The sequence below is a fragment of the Mastomys coucha genome, unplaced genomic scaffold (assembly GCF_008632895.1).
Source record: "Mastomys coucha isolate ucsf_1 unplaced genomic scaffold, UCSF_Mcou_1 pScaffold6, whole genome shotgun sequence".
NCBI lineage: Eukaryota > Metazoa > Chordata > Mammalia > Rodentia > Muridae > Mastomys > Mastomys coucha.
The window spans coordinates 55,700,642-55,720,528 of record NW_022196912.1 but is presented as its reverse complement, the minus strand read 5'-3'; the positions used below and the strand labels follow the sequence as shown (position 1 = coordinate 55,720,528).

The 19,887-nt window shown below is 40.0% G+C and overlaps 1 protein-coding gene across 1 annotated transcript in view; it reads left to right on the top strand.

Annotated features, from left to right (window-relative positions):
* The window catches only part of Scin (scinderin), a 90,026-nt gene that overhangs the window by 32,922 nt on the left and 37,217 nt on the right, over positions 1-19,887 (top strand). The window contains exon 5 of the mRNA XM_031356539.1: positions 17,765-17,857. Coding sequence (XP_031212399.1) covers positions 17,765-17,857 — 93 coding nt within the window. The remainder of the gene's footprint in view (positions 1-17,764; positions 17,858-19,887) is intronic.

Below are 19,887 nucleotides of genomic sequence, written 5' to 3'. Positions count from 1 at the left end.
GCACTAGAGGGAAGTAGTTGAGAGATTACATCTGATCCTCAAGTTGGAGGCAGAGAGAGGCAGAGAGTGGGCCTGTCTTGGGCTTTTGAAACCTCAAAGCCTACCACCAGTGACACACCTCCTAATCTTTCCTAAACCGTCTACCCACTGGGAACTAAACCTTCAGATATATGAGCCTATGGGGGCCATTCTCATTCAAACTACCAAAGGTTTGTTCCCAATAAAGATTGTCATCTCAGCTTATTTTACTATTTAGCAGAGGAGCAAAGAAAAGGGAAGGGTGAGGATGGGTGCTAAGGATCACACACTTCCCAGGGCAGGGTGTCATGTATGTTGGAAGTCTTATGAATTTCGTATTTCAGGATCTTTGATAGTCATGAATAGTTTATATTAACCTTAAAGCCTCTCCAAGGCAATGAATTGGGGTGCTATTGTTTTTCTTAGGCACAAATAATACTAATAAAATAACTTATCCAGTCTCTTTGTAAGCCGATTTAATATGTATAGATCTGGAGATCTGGTTAGTAAAGACAGGAGTTGAATAGTTGAGATGGTTTTAAAATCAATTTTCTCAACTTTCCTATTTAGGCAAAGAGCAAAATTTTAGTGGTATTTCCCCAAAGTATATTGTCAAAATAAATGTGTACCTTATGCAGGCCCCTTCGCATTCCTTGAGGCCAGGCATTGCTGTCATATGTGAATGTCTCTCACAGCTCTAATGCATTGCTTATTAATGTTGCATTAGTATGAAGCACATATACTGGAGACCAAGTCAGTTTTCTCTTCTCTAAAGGTTGGGTTTACAGGGTTGGCAAATACATGAACAAAGCCATATTCTCGGTCAAAACACATTGTAAGATCAACTACGTTTATATAGGAGTAACTGGCGTTTCGATGAAAATAGTTCACATATTTGGCAAGTCCGTTTTGGTAGAGGGTTACAGAAAGTAACTGAGATAATCATAGTGACTGAGACAGCAATCCACACTCCCAGTCGACAGCATGTGTCCCAGATGAGGTCCTGAGTGCTGGAGTATGCAGCTGCTGTCTAAAGCTTAGCTGCATAAAACAAGAATAAAACAAGGCATAGCTCTCCTTCCATAAAACTTCCTTCCTAGGTCAGATCAGCTCCCTATATATTGTTCAGCAGCCATAAAAGTCTGATCCACCTCTCCCTGTAAGGTACAACACTACTGCCCACTGGCCTTGGCCACTTGGCCTGGTTATTGCTCCAGTATTGCTCCTTCAAGATCTGTTCGCACACTGCCTACCACTCTGACCTAAGCTGAATGCTCCTAGAACCCCACAGAACTGTACAGCTCTAGAGCTTCAGTTTGGTTTCTTTTTTTTTTCCAGTCATCTAGTTTATGCTTTTTCTTTCCCCCAACTAAACAGTAAAGGTCTATGTACATTTCCGGTCTTTCTGAAGGTCTCACGCAGCTTCAGTTTATAGAAATTGGGATGATTTTGAACTTGATGATTTCAGTTTGGGGACAGTTGTATGTATCATCCTTACTGCACATTTCAGCATGCAAGGTATTAGGAAAGATCAGAGTGGAATATGGAGATGTAGGATTTGGTCAAACTTGACATAGGTGTTGAGAACCAAATTCCAGTTTTCTGCAAGAGCAATATGTGCTCTTAACCTCGTATCCATCCTTCTAGTCCCAGGATTTGTGTTTTAATCTTTTAACTAAAACATAACTATTCATTTAACTCAAACTGGTAGTTTCTTAAATGTAGAGATGGGGCATTATTTTCTAGGGAATACTTTTGATTAGATGAACCATTCTCCATTTTTCTTTGTAGAGTCAGAATGAAGTCAACCAGAGAAGTGTGATAATAAAACCAGGGTGCTGGTGTGAAAATTTTTGCAATCATTTTGTAACAATGTATACAGTTTTTAAACTCTCTAAAGCTTCATGGGGTAAACACTATTAATAAGAATAAAAACCACCCTGCTCCTTTTCATCAGAGGATAAACATGGGCGTTTTGAGTTTCATAAGTGTAAGAAAGACCTAAGATTGTTCTGTGTCTATAATACACATGTAAGAAAAATCACAAGAGGAGGAAGGGGAGGTTGAGTGGAAGGAGAGGAGGGTGCAGTAAAAATGCATTGTATAAGAGAAGAATAAAAAACCCACACTCCTTAAACTGTTTTCTGTAGCTATCTCACTTATTTTATTGTTAGTTAAAACCGTGCTTTGTAGGGGTGGAAATGTGAGTTGCCTGAGAAGTTTAATTGGTTGGTCAATAGGCACAGCTATGTTTGTCTTTGTGTGCTGTTGCAGTAGTGCTGTGTTCTGTGTTGATTCTTCCTCTGCTCTCTGGGACCTTTTTATAAGTCCTTGAGAAACTGAACAGTGTCTTAAATATTTTGAAATCTTCCATTTCTATAGCATGACGCCTGGTACATGAGAGATGGTCACCAGAGTTTATTATCTGACTGAAATAATGTTATGAGAGTTGAATGGGAGAGGACTTTCTCATTTACAGCTTACTGTTCAAAATAATTTAGTTAAGGGGGTCACATATTTGCCACTCTGTTTAGATTGCTGCTGAGGTTGCATTCCCTGTACAAAATAGATGGAGTGCCAGAGGTACTGGAAGTACCAGAAAGCAGGTGCCTTCCTCTTTCTCCTCACTGTTCCATTGTGAGGAGATATTTTCTTCCATTTTCCTTTAAAGCAATGATACTCTGAATAACGGATAGCCAAACAAGCACAGTGGCAAACATTATACTATAGTTATTGTAGCTATTTATATTTACTTTATGGCCAAGCACTGTTCAAAGCAACATTAACTTGATTGTTTTATTTTTGTCAGTATGGAGGATTGAATCTAGGGCTTTAACCATGTTAGGCCAGTGGTCTCCCACTGCATTATAGCCCTTCCCTCTTTATTCCCCTTGACTTTGTCATTGGGCCTCATTAAGTTGTCCAGGCTGACCTTGATATCACTCGGTAGCCCAGTCAAGCTTTCAACACTCAATCCTCCTGCTTTAGTCTTCAGAGTATCTGGGATTACAGGCCTGCACCACCAGGCTTGACTCAGTCTTTTAATTCAGTGAATCTGTTATTTGATTTTTTTGTTATTTGTTTAACTCTGATATGCATTTTTCTTCTTGTCAAATTCTTCTGATGGGAGGAATTTAAATATTCTGATAAGTAAATATTCTGATAAGATCAGTGATGTAGAGGTAATAGCATAGTCAACCATATGCTGCAATAAAGTGACAATATTATAGGTAATTGTTGTCTCATCGAAGTTCAACATGGAGACTTGTGACCTTGCTGATAAGATACCACCTTTATAAGGACTTGATACCACATGGCAATCACTTCTGAATGAGGAACTTTTCTCTTTATCTTGTCATGGAAGTGAGAGACTAGCAGTAGAGACTGTCAATGGGATGATACAATTCCAAGACAGGTAGACTTAGTGAGTAGCTTAGGGGAGCCGTGAAACATGGCATTGGGAGGATACATTTGAACCCATAAGCTAATGTAAATATTAAACTAGATAAACTACTATAAACACTGAACCAGAATGGTGGGCTTTAGCTCTGTCAGCTTAGTGTTCCTTTTGTTATCATAACATTTGATTATATGTTATCAGTATTAATAACTAACTAATAGGAAGCCAGTTCCTCTTTAGTCTCTTGTGCTAAAGATTAACCAACCTCAGATATTAATGGCCAAATTTCTTATTTAATTGTTTATGCTCCTTTGTATTTCTTTTATGAATGATGTAATTTTGAAGTATGAACCAATGAACAGTAACAGTAAGTTTATGTCAGCTTCCTGTTATATCTTATGCTAAGAACACTCTTAGCCTGGATATTAAAACAGTTTCATGATCCATCAACTCATATCCCTGCAGCATTTATTTGATGATTAGCATTTGTTTATTGCCATGAAGGAGTCTGCTTCTGTAGCATAAATTTATCCCTGAGAGGAAGATGTCTGAACTATGGTGTTAACGCTCTTCCCAGAGCCAAGCGTCCCAATGTGTCATAGCTGGATTATGTTAACAGTGTTTGTACAGGTCGGTGTTATTGCAGTCAAGGTCACATGGGTATCTAATGCATCACAGTTTTGGAGTTACGCTGTTTGAAACTATATATAACATGTTTATAAAAATAATTTTTTAAATGACCTTATAAGGAAATCATTGTTCATGTAAATAGAGTGTTATGCCATCTATAAAGGGAGTGGCTACCATTAGGATAACTCAGGTTTTAGAGAGCCCATATTTTCTATTACAAAGCAAAGTCTAGCAAAGATACTACTATATGGCTAAAGTGAAAATGCGCTCATATCTATAGACAACAAGCTCTGTGTAAATACACTGTTAAATGAAGTTCTAGGCTGTGGATACTCTAGAAATTAAAACCAGTGTTTGTTAACAGTGGCTAAACTAAAACATTTACCATTAACGAAAATAAAATTTTAATAACAGCATGCATGTACATGAGACAAACAGAATATTTAGGAACTGTCTAGGAGTGAGCAGCAAGTGAGCTACAGTTGACTTTCGATGTTCACTCTCTGCCTTGGAACTCTGTGGACAGTGGTCTGTAAGGACAGAGCCTACTCATCATAGGATGAATTTTCTCCTTAGTCCTCATTCATCTTCACAGCAATTATCTTGATAGCTAACTTTTTATTAATTTAGAGACTATATAATTAAATGGATGTTATTTGCTCTGGAGGAAATAATAACTGCCACTATGGTAGCTCTTTACCTGTGAGTGGCACCTTTTGTGGGCCTTATAGAAGGAGCTACTTTGGTAACAGCAGTTCTGGGATGCGGAGACATTTATTAGCTTCTCCTTTGGGCTATGTCCCCCTGAAGCCTGACTCAGGGACAGGACTGTTGTGATCTAGAAGATGCTCCTGATAGTATAGGTAAGAGTCAAATGTGACAGCCACATGTTAGTGATTTATGGAGCGGTTGCTGGGCCTCAGTTCCAGAGGTGTTGTGGAACATGTTTGGGAGTGGGCCCATGGGAGGCGGAGGTGACTACAAGGTTCAACACGCAAGCCTACCGCTCAGCAATTCAGGATCACTGCATGGAGGTTCATTGCTCAGAACCACCAGCAAGCTTGTGTGTGAACATGTACAGCTCTGTAGCTGCTGATACTGTCTGGAAGGGAGAAGAAGGCTTTCTTTCATATTTCAGACACAATCTCCTGATGACTTCTGAGGTAGGACAAGCATGGCCTGGGCAGAGCTACAGGAGTTCCTGCCGTATCTTCTCTTTGTAGATGAGAAAAATGAGTCCTCAAGAGGTTTTGGGACTAGCCTGTACGAGAATGAGACTAAGTCATTGGGGGATCCTTCCACAGCAAACATTCTTCTCTCTTGAACTAAGTTATTAATTTCTGGCAAGACGTCAGGCTGGCATGGTACTCAGACTGACCTCAAACTTGGCAGCAAACCTCTTGTCCTAGCATCTTGAATGCTGACACTAGAGACCTGAGACCCTCATGCCCAGCTTAGGGCTATGTTCTAGACTCTCTAGAACCTCGGAACCCCTAGGGTGTTCCATAACCTGAAACACTTTGCCAGACAGCTTGGATACATTTGTCAGATTTGGTACCTTCTCTATCATCATTTGCACTCTCAATAGCAGGATGCTTGCCGCAGGTGCAGCAGCTGGATCCTTCATCAGTGTTCAGCTGCTCCTTCTCCCTTGCGGCATCAGATTTAAGATCATTGGGGTAGGCACTGTCCTAGAAAAAAAAATACATTTTTTTTCCAGTCTATTGCAAAAGGTGTGCAGATCCTTTCCAACCTATCCAAGTATACGGAAGCTATGTCCAGTGTGCTAAAATTAAATTTTGGTGCTTAGAATTTTTCTGGATAATATCAATAAAGGAGGTTTTGTCATAAAAACTGAAGCTGGCCCAATGTAGCTAAATGTGACTTGTAAGCCGGGGTTCTTACCTTCTTTTGAAGGGGGATGGATGGTTAAAACTACTTGCATACATGAAATGAGATAAAGCAATGGCTATGGAAGTGTAGCTGATGTTTCTGCTAAGAGACACTTGTGTAGATCTTCTCCACCTCATAGAAAGAAACTGGAGGGAAAGGGTAGTCAGTCTCTTTTGCATCCCTCCTCTCATCAAGCTTGACGTTTCTCCTCTGGACACCTTCTCCAAGGTGAAGGTGAAAATAAAAAAGAGGTTAGTTACTGAGGGAAAAGGCTCAGAGATGTGATGGAACAGAAATAACCTTTGGGGACAGGCCACTGGTCTTTCAAAGAGCAGATGCTTTGTAAAAAATTGTGTAGCTGGGTGGTGGTGTCACATTCCTTTAAGCAGGGGCGTTGGATCTCTGTGAGTTTGATGTTAGCCTGGTCTACAGAGTGAGCTCCAGGACAGCCAGGGATACAGAAAGAAACTCCCGTCTCAACAACAAAATCTGAGTCTCAGAACCCTCATATTCTCTTTAAATATAATATATCTGGATGTAAAAATAAGTTGTGGCAGATTTTTCGAAGAGCCATAGTGCCTGGTATTTACTCTGAAATGATGGTTACTTAGCCTTGAAGTAATCTCTTGTAAATATTCGGTGATTGTCTCCTGAAGGTATGGGGTTGTTTTTCTTTGGGAATTTCAGAATCTTAGCATGCCCCCAGTCATTAAGACATTCCTGGCAAACCCAGAATTCTTAAAATGGCTGTGCTTGCTTAGGAAGTGGTTCCCTAAGAACCTAGGTCAGGAGAGATTTGGGTACTCTGTAATTGACTTGCTAAAAGGCTTTTTGTGCAACAATAATAAAAGTGTCCTGCGAGGCGGTCCAGAGTTCAGTCTATCAGAGATTGGGCTGTCCTGCTGCTAGGAAGCCTTAACACATTCTTTACTGTCTCTTTCCTCTTTCTGTGTAACTCAGAACACCGACAATAAGAAGATGTGTGTTCATTCCTTTCTCCTATTTGCTGAGATGTGAAGTAACTGCCTGACCATGTTAATGTCTTCTCCAGACTCATCTAGTGGTCCCTGCCCACACAGATACTTGCCAAGGACCAGGGAAACCCACATATATCCCTGTATTGAAAGCTAACTGAACGTCAGCCAAAAGCCAACTTGTTAAGGGTTATAGCCCCTGCTGTCTTCTATGGTATTGGTACACCTCAGACACTCCTAGAGTAATCTTGCCTAACTCCTATCTCTTGCCTCACTAAAATAAAGTCCTATGTGCAAGACTGTTGGAGAAGGTAAGATTTAAACAATGGGAGGAGAAGAGAATTTATTTTATAACCAGGTTGTAGTGACATTTATACATACTATAAATACAGAGACAACTCAAATGGAAGAACTGACTGTTCTGTTCTTTCCTTAGGGCATTGCCAGCCACTGCCATGCTGATCACATAGGTTCTCTGCCTTGCTTAGAGAGATATAAACAGATCCATCTTAGCTTTGTAGTTTTAAATCTAAAATATAAGATTTGACTAGGACCATACATATATACATATATATGTATATGTTGGGATGTAGCTAAGTTGATAGAGTGCTTTCCTAGCATTCTTAAAACCTTGAGTTTGATTCCCCAACATCACATGAACTGAATATAGTGGGTGCACACTTGTAATTCCAGCACTCAGGAGGTAGAAGTATCAGAAGTTCAAAGCTCATTTTCTGCTAAATAGTGAATTTGAGACCTGCATGGGATATATGAAAGAGACCTTGTCTCTAATTAATTTAAAAACCAGCAAGATATACTGCCTCTATGTACAGTCTTCTTGGCAAATCATTAGACTAAGATATGAAAAAAAATAAGCAAGTGTAAGTTCACTAGGGGATTGAAGCTCATTATTAAACCATTAGGAAAAGGATTCAAGGTGGGTGTGGCAAACTGATCCCAGTACTTGGGACACTGAGGCCAGCAGATGATTGCAAGTTAGTCAGGGCCACATGATAAAGACCTGGTATTAAGAAGACACCATCAGGTAGGACTATGCAGGACCATTTAAAAGAGGAGAAAGATGCTTTGACTAGGTTAACAGTCCACATATGGAGGACTTAGCTTCTGTTCTCACAATGTGCTGGTAACATTAGCAATCACTTCACATGCACTTTTTGATTACTCATATTAATTAAGTGACATCTATCACCCACCATTTGAAGTATAGAAGTACATTCAGGGAGCCTTATAAGACCTTCTTCCTGCCTGATTCTGCTGAATGAAGATCATTCAAAAGGCAAGAAGGTAACACATACAAAAGCCAAAAGCAAATGTTGGCTGCCTTCTTTCCTATGACTCTAGCTTGTTGTGTCAAATTGACACAAAACCAGCAAGTACACTTTTTGTCTTATACATTGTAACAGTCTCTTAGTACATTTTCTATATTACAGTAGCTCCTGTATTAACTTTTGTTAACTTTCCATTTAGTAACTGAATCTATTTCAAAGACAGGTGCATATGAGTTAGCTCTCTTGGGAGTCTGCCTCTTAAAATTAAACCCCTCATGTATGGATTTTAGAACAGTAGTGAGTACTAGACCAACCTCAACTTTCCCAGGCATTTCTTAAATCTCCCAGAATATCATAGTCATTGTTGGGGTCCAAGAGTTGCCTCACAAACCACACAAACACTGGTTTCAGTCGGACAGGGATAGTTTATCGGACATTCATCCGGGACTGACCAATCATGGCTGTAGACCAAACTTGGGAACTGGCTGCAACTCCAAGCCAGGATCTTCTAGATCTTTTAAATCTTGAAATCCACAAACATCTGTGTCAAGTTATTTCATCAGTCAAGATTTAAGGATAGGGCATTTCTTTAGGAAAATACCTTTGTTGTACACTTATTTTATCCTCACTGGTTGGATTATTTAAGTATGGTGGGGTACTTGCCTTGCCTAACATTTATTTCTTAACTGGCCAACCAGGATGTCAATTACACAGGCACATGTCTCTTTTTGCCAAGCAGGATGTCAGTTCCCAGGGAGATCTTGGTCACTTAAACTTTATTTGATTCCCTCCTCATAATGGAAGTCTCATTCCAAATTGCTTCTTATGTTGGTACAAGTGTCTCTCTTATATGGGGTCCATCCAGGGGGCAGCTTATGAAGGTAAGAAACCATAAAAGCTTATGCATAGGTGCAGGAAGTGCTGCCTGGCGGTTGGTTCAGGTCTGGGTATATTGCGGATAACTATACAAGGCTCTTCTAACTGACTTCTGTTGTGACTGGTTTCCAAGAACACCAAAGCACAGAACACAACAGAATCTGCAATCAACTAGAGTATGAGAAAGTTCCTTGGTAGTAGCACATGAGAAATTTTCCATATACCATTAGGAACAGCATACAATGGTAGGCTAGTCAGTTAACAGTTACCTAAGCCTTAACAATTTGCCTAGGCCTTAATATCTGTATTTTTTTTCAAGATCTATATCATCATTTACATTTAATTACATCAAACACATTGAAATGAAATAATATTTTTATTCAGTTAGTCCCAGTAACCACACTCTACAGTATCAGTAGTGACAAATGGCTGGTGACCCCGTGTACTGCAACACCTCCGTGGGGCATTTCATCACTGTAGTGAGTGCTAGCCCTGTACTAGATCATCTCACAGGTGCTTCACTGACCCCAGCCTTTTATCAGTACGTGGCCCATGCTTTCTGTACTCTAAAACACCCGTACTCACCACCCAATACAGCAAATTCCCTGGTATCTGATAAGGCGTTGGAGGAATACATGTATTTAAGAAGATGGAAAGCTCGTAGCAGAGAGCAAGTGTTAGGTTCTCATGTCCAGGGAGTGGCAGCTGCTAGGAGAGGCAGCCCTTCCTCAGAAGTCCTTGTGTTTATTTTTATCAGCATCTTCCCTATTATCAAATATTTGTCTTACCTAAGGCACAAAATGCTCTGCAGCAAGTAAATACAGCAGAGAACCTGCTTTTATTTTTATTATGGATTTCTGTGCTCCATGTGCTTAATTTTCATTTAGGGAAAGGAGCGTGGATGCAAAAATTACTAAGGATTAAAATATTCCTCCATGAAACCTTGGAGCTTTCTCTGCTTATGGTGGGAACAGAGGGACATTCATGCATACTAAAGTGACAAAGACATGAGTGGGCTGCCTCAGTTTTGAGGCGTGGACCTTCAGTGGTGGTCATGGCACTGATAATGACAACCAGGAAGTTCTGAGGCAGGAGACCGTGCATCTGAAGCAGAGATGGTTTATTTGCTCCATTGTTTAATGTCAAGATCTGACTTGTTTACAACCAAGCTCTTGCTGAAGATAGAAGAGCAGCAGAAAAAATGGTTAATTTTGATAGTGGACAAAACCCAACCCAGCCCAACCCAAACCAAACTAGATTTACATAGATTTTCAACCTCTTGAAAGCAGAAAGGAACCTCAGGTTGTAGACTATTTCCAGCACTTTCGTTGACAGAGCCGAGAAGAATGCAAGCTATTCGTCCTTCCTGCTCAAATCCTACCTTTTAGGTGCTACTTCATTCTTCCTGAAGACATGAGGCTCCTCATGGTCACATCTATATCTCTGGGTTATTGCTTCTTTGATACAATGCTTTAGGAGAGTTAAAAATCCATTAAGAACACTTCCTATGCTTTGATGACTTGAGTGGCCTGTGATGAATCTGGGAGACTTCAACGAACAGGAAACGATAATTACTCTATGTGAAGCACATAGATATTCTGTTCTGTTCTGGAAGAAGACACATAAAACAAAGCAATGTGTGTGTAGCACATTTTTTACTCTTTATTAAGGAAATAAATATACTTACTACTAAAATTCTATGAAATTTGTAGAAAAGAATTTACCCCAACATATTTGAGGAAAATAAATATTTTTTATAAATATTGTTGTTCTATGAGTTCATATTGTCGGTAATGCTCTGTAGCTTAAAATTTTACTTGAAATATGAATATTTTCCTTCCCTTAAATAGTTTTATAAATTTTAGGGTCTGTATAGTTTTCCATCATTTGACAATAGTCACTTTAATTTAATCAATCCCTTATATATTCAGTGTTCAATAGTTTGCTCTTTTTAATATAAAACATTTTCATGAAAATTCAGGTTATTTATATATAAATATATATAACCTATATTTATATATATTAATATATATATTTAATTTATCTCTCTCTTTTTGAGACAGGATTTCTCTGTGTAGTTTTGGTTCTGTTGGAACTTGCTCTGTAGACCAGACTGGCCTCAAACTCACAGAGATCTGCCTGCTTCTGCCTCCCAAGCACTGGCATTAAAGGTGGGTGCCACCATCGCCAGGCTTGATTTTTTCTTTAGAGTAAACTGCCACAATAAAACTATTGAGTTAAGTAATTGATATATTTTTTGTTACATATGGCTAAATCACTTTCTAGAATTTTCCTTTACATCAGACAGTGATTTGTTAGTCACATTTCCTTCACATGATAGATTGTTAAACCTTGCTATTTAGTGTTTTTATTTATTTTTATTTTGAGACATGGTTCTCTGGTTTCCCAGACTGCCCCCAAACTCAAGGATGGACTTGAACTTATGATCCTACTGTCTCTGCCTCCTGAGTGCTTGGATTACAGGTGTGTGCCACCATGCCCAACTTTATGTAGGATCCAACTTGGGGTTTCAAGCATCCTGGGCAAACACACTACCAACTGAGCTTTGTCCCTGCCCACTACTTCTCTTAAGGTCTGTTCACCCATACAATACTCTGATATTGTGAAAGAATTTCTCTGTTTCAGTATTTAATGGCCACAGCTTAGGCAGCCTCAAGAAGACAAAAGAAAAGAGATGGGTATTAGAAAAAGGTGGAAACAAGTTCTGTAGGGTGGGGAGCTACAGACTCTAACCCCCATGAATAGAGAGTATGCTGGAGTCTCATCACCACTCTGGGCTCATCCAGTGGGAGAACCAAAAGTAGTTCCTGTGCAGAGATGAAACTTTGAAAGTAACAGTAAAGCAGGCGTGGTGTGTTAGTTAAGAGTATACAGTCTAAAACCAGAGTTCAAACTGATTTGTCACTTAAAGCAGTGTAACCTTGAACAAGGTACTCAGCTCTTTCATCTTCTCATTTTTAAAAATGTGTGCTTGTAAAGTGGGATAAATAACAGGGCTAGCTCCTAGGGTGGTTGTGACATGAAGTGGCTTTAATAGAGTGCTTGGAGAGGTGTCTGGTGCATCTGTTAAACCAGACTTTAAAAGTACCTGACATTGCATACAATGGTACTCAGAAGTACTGGCTGAGACACATAGTGACTAGTAAGGGGAAAAATACATACACAGACCCTGTCTGATACATGTGGTTTAGACAAGTTGAGTGCTTATGTTTAAGGGTAATTTTCAAAGAAGTAAAATCAAATAAGTGAAGTCTTATAGCAATATTCAATGACTGTCTCAATTACTTTCTATAGTTGTGACAATACACCATAATAAAGGCAACTTATAAAAGAGAACTTTTAACTGGTGACTCATGGTTCTAGAATAGTGGTTATCAACCTTTCTAATGTTCTGAACACAGTTCCTCATGTTGTGGTGACCTCAACCGTAAAATTATTTCATTGCTACTTCATAACTATAATTTTTGTACTATGATAAATTCTAATGTAAATATATGATATGCAGCCCCTATATGGGTTCCAAGGCACAGGTTGAGAACCTCTATGTTTAAAAGAATAGAGTCTAAGGCCATTGTGGCAGGGGGTATAGCAATAGGCAGGCAGGCAGGCAGGCAAGCATGGTGGGAGCAGTAGCTGCAATGCTGAGAAAATAACCATGAGAAAGGGAGAAAGCCAACTGGAATGACGTGGCTTTTGAAACCTGAATATCTACCTGCTTTGACACACCTCCCCCAACAAAGCCACCTCCCCATCAAAACCATACCTCCTAATCCTTCCCAAATAGGAGCACCACAGACTGAGGTCAAAGATTGTGTTTAACTCAGCTCTTAATCAGAGAAGCAAAAAATATTATAACAAAGAAACCCCCAAAGGACAGGTGTGTGCGTACGTGTGGAAGTGAACTTCTGAATAGGTGCAATGCTGGCCTCTTGTGCAATGTCGAGGTGATTTTTATTTCTACCAGACAGAAATCCTGTGAGCAAAAATCGCTTGATGCCATCTATTTTCTACAGCACAGGAAAGATGCAGACACCCAGAGCATCAGATTGCTTGAGGTGTCCCTGAACATTTTTAGTGAAGTAATTCTTATTGTCTCATTTAAAAACTCAAAGTTTCTCCTGATTTAGGAGAAGCATCTCACCAATTGTTTCAAATTAACTAGGCATTAAGAGAATATGAGTGGGGATCTTAACCTCTCAATATCTTATCAGTTACCTTTATGAAACTGTGTCAGCTCTTTGAGTATCAGCCCTTTTCTGTGACATTGGAATAATAGTGTCTGGGTCATAGAGCTCTAATAAGGATGAAATGACAGGACTAAAGTTACTGGTGTGACTCACAGCCATTCAATGAACAGGGACTATTATGAACTTAATTATAACTAACTGAGCCAGGTCAGGAGTAATTGCTCAGTGCCACACCCATTACTCCAGTTAGAAGCTACATGGAGCAAGAAGAAAAGCCCAAGGGAAGGATGGGGCATGACTCCCACAGGGGACACGGAGGATGTCACCCTGATTAGAGAATGGATCTAGGGAGAGAGCACCAGGCTGGCAATGCACAGCATCTGCAAGAGTTCTGAGATCCCCACTGAGGAGTCTTGGCGTGATAGAATAAGTACCCAAATCTAAATGGGCTGAACCTGTTGACTTAGCTGCTGGCAGTTGACAGCCTGTATTGGTCAACTCACCCAGATGCTGGATGAATACCCTGAAGTTTAAAAATGATTGCTACAGAATAAGTGGAAATCCTCTTGCTTTTAATTTTCTATCAAGTTTGAGGTGTGGTTGATAGTACTTATACATATTGAAGGTAGACAAAGTGATGTTTAGTTTTTGTATCCATGTATATTTGTGAAATAACTATCACAATCAAACTGATTAGAATATAATGACACTTCTCTCTCTCATGTATGTGTGTGTATGTATGTGTATATGTGTGCATATGTGTGTAAAATTAGGATCCACTCTCTTGGAAAAATGTAAGTACACAGCCCTTTAACTAGTTATTGTATTGCTCATTAGGTTTCTAGAACTTTATCATCTTTTCATTGAAATTTGGACCCCCAAGAGCAAAGTCTTATTTCTGCCATGCCCTGCTCTCAGGAACCCACTATCTACTCCTGTTTCTATGAGTTCAAATACTTCAGGTTTTGAAGTGAGTGAGGGTATGCCATCTTTCCTTCTATATCTGGCTTATTCCAGTTAGCAGAATGTCTTCCAGCTTCATAAATGTTTCAAATGGCAGGATTTCTCTGGTCAAGTTATATTCTTAAAACATAGGGACAATATAAAATTAGGACCAGCAGCTAATGTGCTAGGCAGCTTATGACAAGAAAATGAGGTGAGGCGGAAGGCAGGAGGGAGCTGGCAACAAAACTGTGACCAATGGCAGGAAGGATGGGGCCTTCACTAGAGTGCAACGAAGGACTCTTTATCATGACCATAAGAGGGAGCATGTAGTGACTCAGTGGAGAGTAGGCTTTAAAGTTCAAGAAGAAGACACTGCAGATACCCTGATGCAAACAGGGGAATGAGTATGGCTAGTCAGGAATTTGCTAGATGAAGATTTTCAAACAGATGCTTTCAGGAGCAGAAAGACAAGCAAGCTCTAAGCTTGAGTGACAGGTCTGAGCTGGAACAAGGGGAGTTTTATGACACATCATTCCACACACACAAACCTCATGGGCCGGATGCCAACCATAGAGACCTGAAAATGAAGACGTTCTACACTTACGTTCAATCTTTCCTGGAACAGTAGAAAAGGTGCATGAGCAGTCTGTTTCAAAGATCAATAGGATAGTTCCAAAGTGATATAACTTAATTAGTTTGTTCTTTCTAGGCAGGGTGTAAAATCCTTAAGGGATGGACAAGGTGTTTGGAAACTCACTTGGATTCCCCAGGGAGGTGCTTGGTAAATACTTAGTTGTTGAACTGAGGTTTAAGATGATCCTTGGAGAGATGTGATCATATGCCACCTCTATCCTGGAGTTAGCCTGTCTTCAGCAAGTTGTATTGGTTCAGTTTCCAACTGCTGTAGCATCCTTCGAGAGGCTGATTAAGACACCTGGCTAACATGGGAATTGCTGTCTGGAAATTAAAATTTAAAGTACACCCCAGTTCCCAGACTCAGTTGCCCAACGGGAGACGTGCCAGGATTAGTTATACTCTTAGCCAGAACTGTTTATTCCCAACGGTATGGTGGTTGGGGTAGGATCGCCAAGGCCTCAGGAGGAGGCTGGGTGATTCTTCCCTGTCACACTTGCTTTTATCAGACTTGCTTTTAGAAGAGCTTTTGATTTCAAGTATTTTAATTTGGGATATGATTTAACTTTTAGCAACCCCCCCTCCATTGCAACCTTTTAGATTTTATGAGTTAAAATATTTTATTGCTCACTGTGTAAATAAAAGACGTCACGTTCCTTGAGCATTAGTCCCCAGGTGAATTTCCGAACTTGAGATTCTGCACATGCTCACAACAAGTTTGTATACACTTGTATTACTTGACATCCAGTAATGGATATTTTCATGCAACACCAATGTCATAGCTGTAACCTTTTCTTTTGCTGTAACAGAAACACCATGACCAAGGAAGCTTATAGGAAAATGTGTTTAAATTGAGCTTATGGCTTCAGAAGATTAGAGTCCATGATGGTGGAGTAAAGGCATGGTGAGAAGAACAGCGGAGAGCTCACATCTTGTCATTAACTATTTATTGAATCTATATGAATACCTTCTGTCCCTCTTTTGAATTTAAATTTAAATTGATATTATTACAATCACATTATTTAGAGGAAGTTTATATTTTAGGCTTGTCCTATGTTATTTATGTCAATTAAGTTAAGGAATCAAATTTCTTTTTTAAAAAATTTAGCCTGGCGGTGGTGGCACATGCCTTTAATCCCAGCACTTGGGAGGCTGAGGCAGGAGGATTTCTGATTGAAGCCAGCCTGGTCTTGAGTTCCAGAACAGTCAGGGCTACACAGGGAAACCCTGTTTTGAAAAAAACAAACAACCCCCCCAAAACAAACAAACAAAAATTTATTTTATTTATTTACATTCCAGCCATTGCCCTCCCTCCTGGTCCCTGTCCCACAGTTCCCCATCCCATTCCTCCTTCCCCATTGCCCCCAAGAGGGTGCCCCTCCAGACCTCCCCCTTCCCTGGGCCCTCAAGTCTCTCGAGGATTAGGCACATCTTCTCTCATGGAGAATTAGATGAATTAAATGTATATTTTATGACTTTAGTATAAACAAATGCAAAGAAGATTCAAATGAATATTTTCCCAAATTACACACATGAACTTTTGGGTTGCATCACACATAGAAAGTATTAATAGGTGTGTTTATCTATTCCGCTGATAAATACTTGTGGAGCATCAACTCTATCTCAGGTTTTATTCCAAAACTGGAAGCACAACGTGAAACAAAGTTTGATTGTGGTCCATGGTACAAACTGTATTTTGTGGGAACTTGACCAAGGACAGCGGATGAGAAGCAACAGAGTCATGAGACGAATCCAGGGAAATCTGACTCCGGATGCCAGGATCAGGGCGCAAGTCTGAGTTTATTGTGCAGCACATTAGCTTATGTACAGTGTTTGAGCCAATCCTAATCCTCTTCCAGTTGTATCTCACCACACTGTCACTATGCTCCAATGAAGGCCCTGCCTGATGAGGTTACTCAGAAGGAGGAGAGGCATCATCACCTGTTAGGACTTCTGTGAAGATGAGGGAAGCAGCCATTGCCCTGGCCTAGGCTCCTTTTTGCTGTCTCACTGGGGTTCCAGAAGTCATCTTAGATCTTATGCTGTGTGGGGCAGATCACGACTCCTCGAAGAGTCGCAAGAGCCTGTGGTGCTTCACTCTCCATCCCCCTTGTTCCTCCACAAGGTTGACCTCCACATCCTCCACAGTATTCGCACTTTGGGAATGGTGTGTATACCTTCAGGGCTAGGTGTGAGCCCTGACAAAATCATCTTAGGAAAAGAGATGGCATAGTTTAGCTCACACTTTTGAGTTCCATTCAGTCATAGCAGAAGCCTGAGGTGGCTGGTCAGTGTTAGGAAGTGTGGAATGATGAATACTGATACTCAGCAAGCCTTCTTTTATACACTTCTGGGATTCTAGCCTAGGGAATGATGCTGTTCACATCTAGGGTAGATCTTCCTACCTCAACCTAACCAATATAATGCCTCAAGGATGGATGTGCCCAGGGTCTATCACCTAGGTGGTCTTAGATTCTATCAAGTTGATGGTTAAGACTAATTAAATAAATTAAATAAAACAATAACTTAACTTGAGGAATGAATTAGTAGAAACTAGAGTATTTCTATAAGCATGGGCCTCAGAAGAAATCTTGTCTGCTATGGAGTTGAGCTGAAGATCTCATTTTACTTAATCCTTGTTAGCTAAAAAAAAGTAGGGGCCCCTGAGTTTTCACATGGGCTTTCTTGGAAGTGCATGACAACAGCAGGCACAGGATTTGTTTACTTCATTCCAACGGCCATTTTGACCCATGGGGAGAGGCCTGTGTTATAGAGATTGATGAGAAATTCATGACTCTGCTCTTTTAATTGCATGGGTTTTTATAATCGATATCTTTATAAATGTAACATGGTTCATCATTTTTAAGATTCTACATAACTTTTTTCCCCTTTTCTCAGGTTTTAGGGAGAAAACCTGAGCTTCCAGATGGGGACAATGATGATGATGTCGTAGCAGACATAAGTAACAGGAAGATGGCAAAGCTCTACATGGTGAGTTCCTGGGGTGGAAATCTGAGTTTGGCACTACAGAGGCTGTCTCTACTGTAGTAGGGAGCTCTCCTTGCCCTTGTAGAGAAATGTGCAGGTGATTTTTCACATGTATGTATTAAAATGATCACGTTTATAATTTTCATTCTTTTCATTAATGATAACAAAGCTACTGCTGTAACTTACATAGCATTGTATAGTTATCTATTAGTTTGTTATATTTCGGTATAGTACACCTGACAAAAATGTCTCCTTTGTAGAATAAAATATTTTGTGAGCTTTTTCTTATAAATCCTTGATAAGATTGTAAAACCTTCATCTTCTTTAGAGTATCCTTTTAGGGCAAAAAGGGCTTTCTTTGTTCCAGGAAGGTGAACTTCAAATCAGTCAGCTGAAGGAAACAGGGTGGAACCAGCCTTGGGTCAGGTGCTGACTGACCTAGTGCCCAGGGGCGAATGGCTGGGCAGGGCGCATTCTTCTGAGGCTCTGCTTTCTGAAAGGGAGGGAAGAAGGTGTGGAAAGACACGGGGAGAAAGTGGTTTTATTAGGTGGCTATTCGAGTTTCCTCCAATGACAGAGTTTTGAATCTACTCTTGTGAAAGCAACAGAAGTCACAAAACATGGTAGAGGAGACTAAAGGCGACAGTCTTCAAGTGTCTCTCTCTTACAACTTTCTAAGGAAGTGATTTGGAGCAGATAGCATTTCCCCGCACAACTTAGTGACTGTCTTCTTTTCAACAGGAAGAAACTGTATTTGGTGGCTTTTAGGGAACATCCATATCTTCCCCCTCCCCCTCCTCCTGCCCCTCCTCCTCCTTCTGTTTTTGAGACAGGGTTTCTCTATGGTCTATGTAGTCTTGGATATCCTGACATTCACTGTGTACACCAGACTGACTTTGAACTTAGAAAAAGAGAGTTGCTCGACTGCCTCCTGAGTGCCAGGATTAAAGGCATGCACCACCACACTTGGCCCCTTTCAGGAACCAAGTCCATTGTTCTGAATGAAGATAGATTATTAATTTGTGTAACATAACTTCCTTTTTTTGATGAGGATGTGGCTTCTTTTCTTCTTAGGTGAGAAAGGAAAATATGATTATCCTATCAGCTAAATACTGGTATTTCTAACACAATCCACACAGAGATTGTTAACTAAATAGTGTGGCTTCATTACTCTTTGTACAGTCTAACAAGTGTCCCTTATTCCCCCACCATTGATCAAAACCTCTTTTCCCTCTTGGACAGCATTGTGTATGAAATAGTTTAATCTAGGAGAATATTCTTCTTAAACCATAGCTCCCTCTAGTGGAAATGTATAGTGTACAATTTGGGGCCAAGTAAAATTGGAAAGCCAAATCACTGTGGGCACTTTCAGAATATATAGAGTGCAAACTCCCCTTGTTGATGCAAAACTGGGCTACTGATTAAAGTTGGATCCGAAGCCTTCATATTTAATAAATAAGCATTTAACCCCCCTGAAACTCCACAAGCTGACCTTTGAAAACCAGTGCATTGAGATGGTGTATAAATATCACCTCCAACTTTGTACGACCACCTTCAAAATTTCCTTAAAGGCTTTATCTCCACTGTAACGGAAGATGATTGACCTTGATAGTTTTATCATCATATAGCTAAATTTCTGGATTTAGATTGAAAAGTATCTACAGCCATAAGCTACACTGTTCAGATGCTTTCTCCACTGTAGTGACTGCCGTTTGATAGGGACCCAGTGACTGAAGTTAAACAAATCTACACTCAGCCTTTTGTGTGTGTATAATGAGTGTAGGATTGTCACCTGCTTGAAAAGTTTGCTCTAAAATTTAAAATAAATGATCATGGAATGAAGAAGTCAAGGAACTTAGTAAACACTAGCATTGTGGTAGCTCTTACACAGTATGATTATAACCACGGTTTTTCTGATGTCTTAGAGATAGTGTCAAAAGTTTAACTTTCCATTAGCAGTTTTTCTGCCTTTAAAGATTGTTGCGGGAAATATTTTTAAAAAGGACTGGTATGTTCCCGCTTTTGTGCCTGTC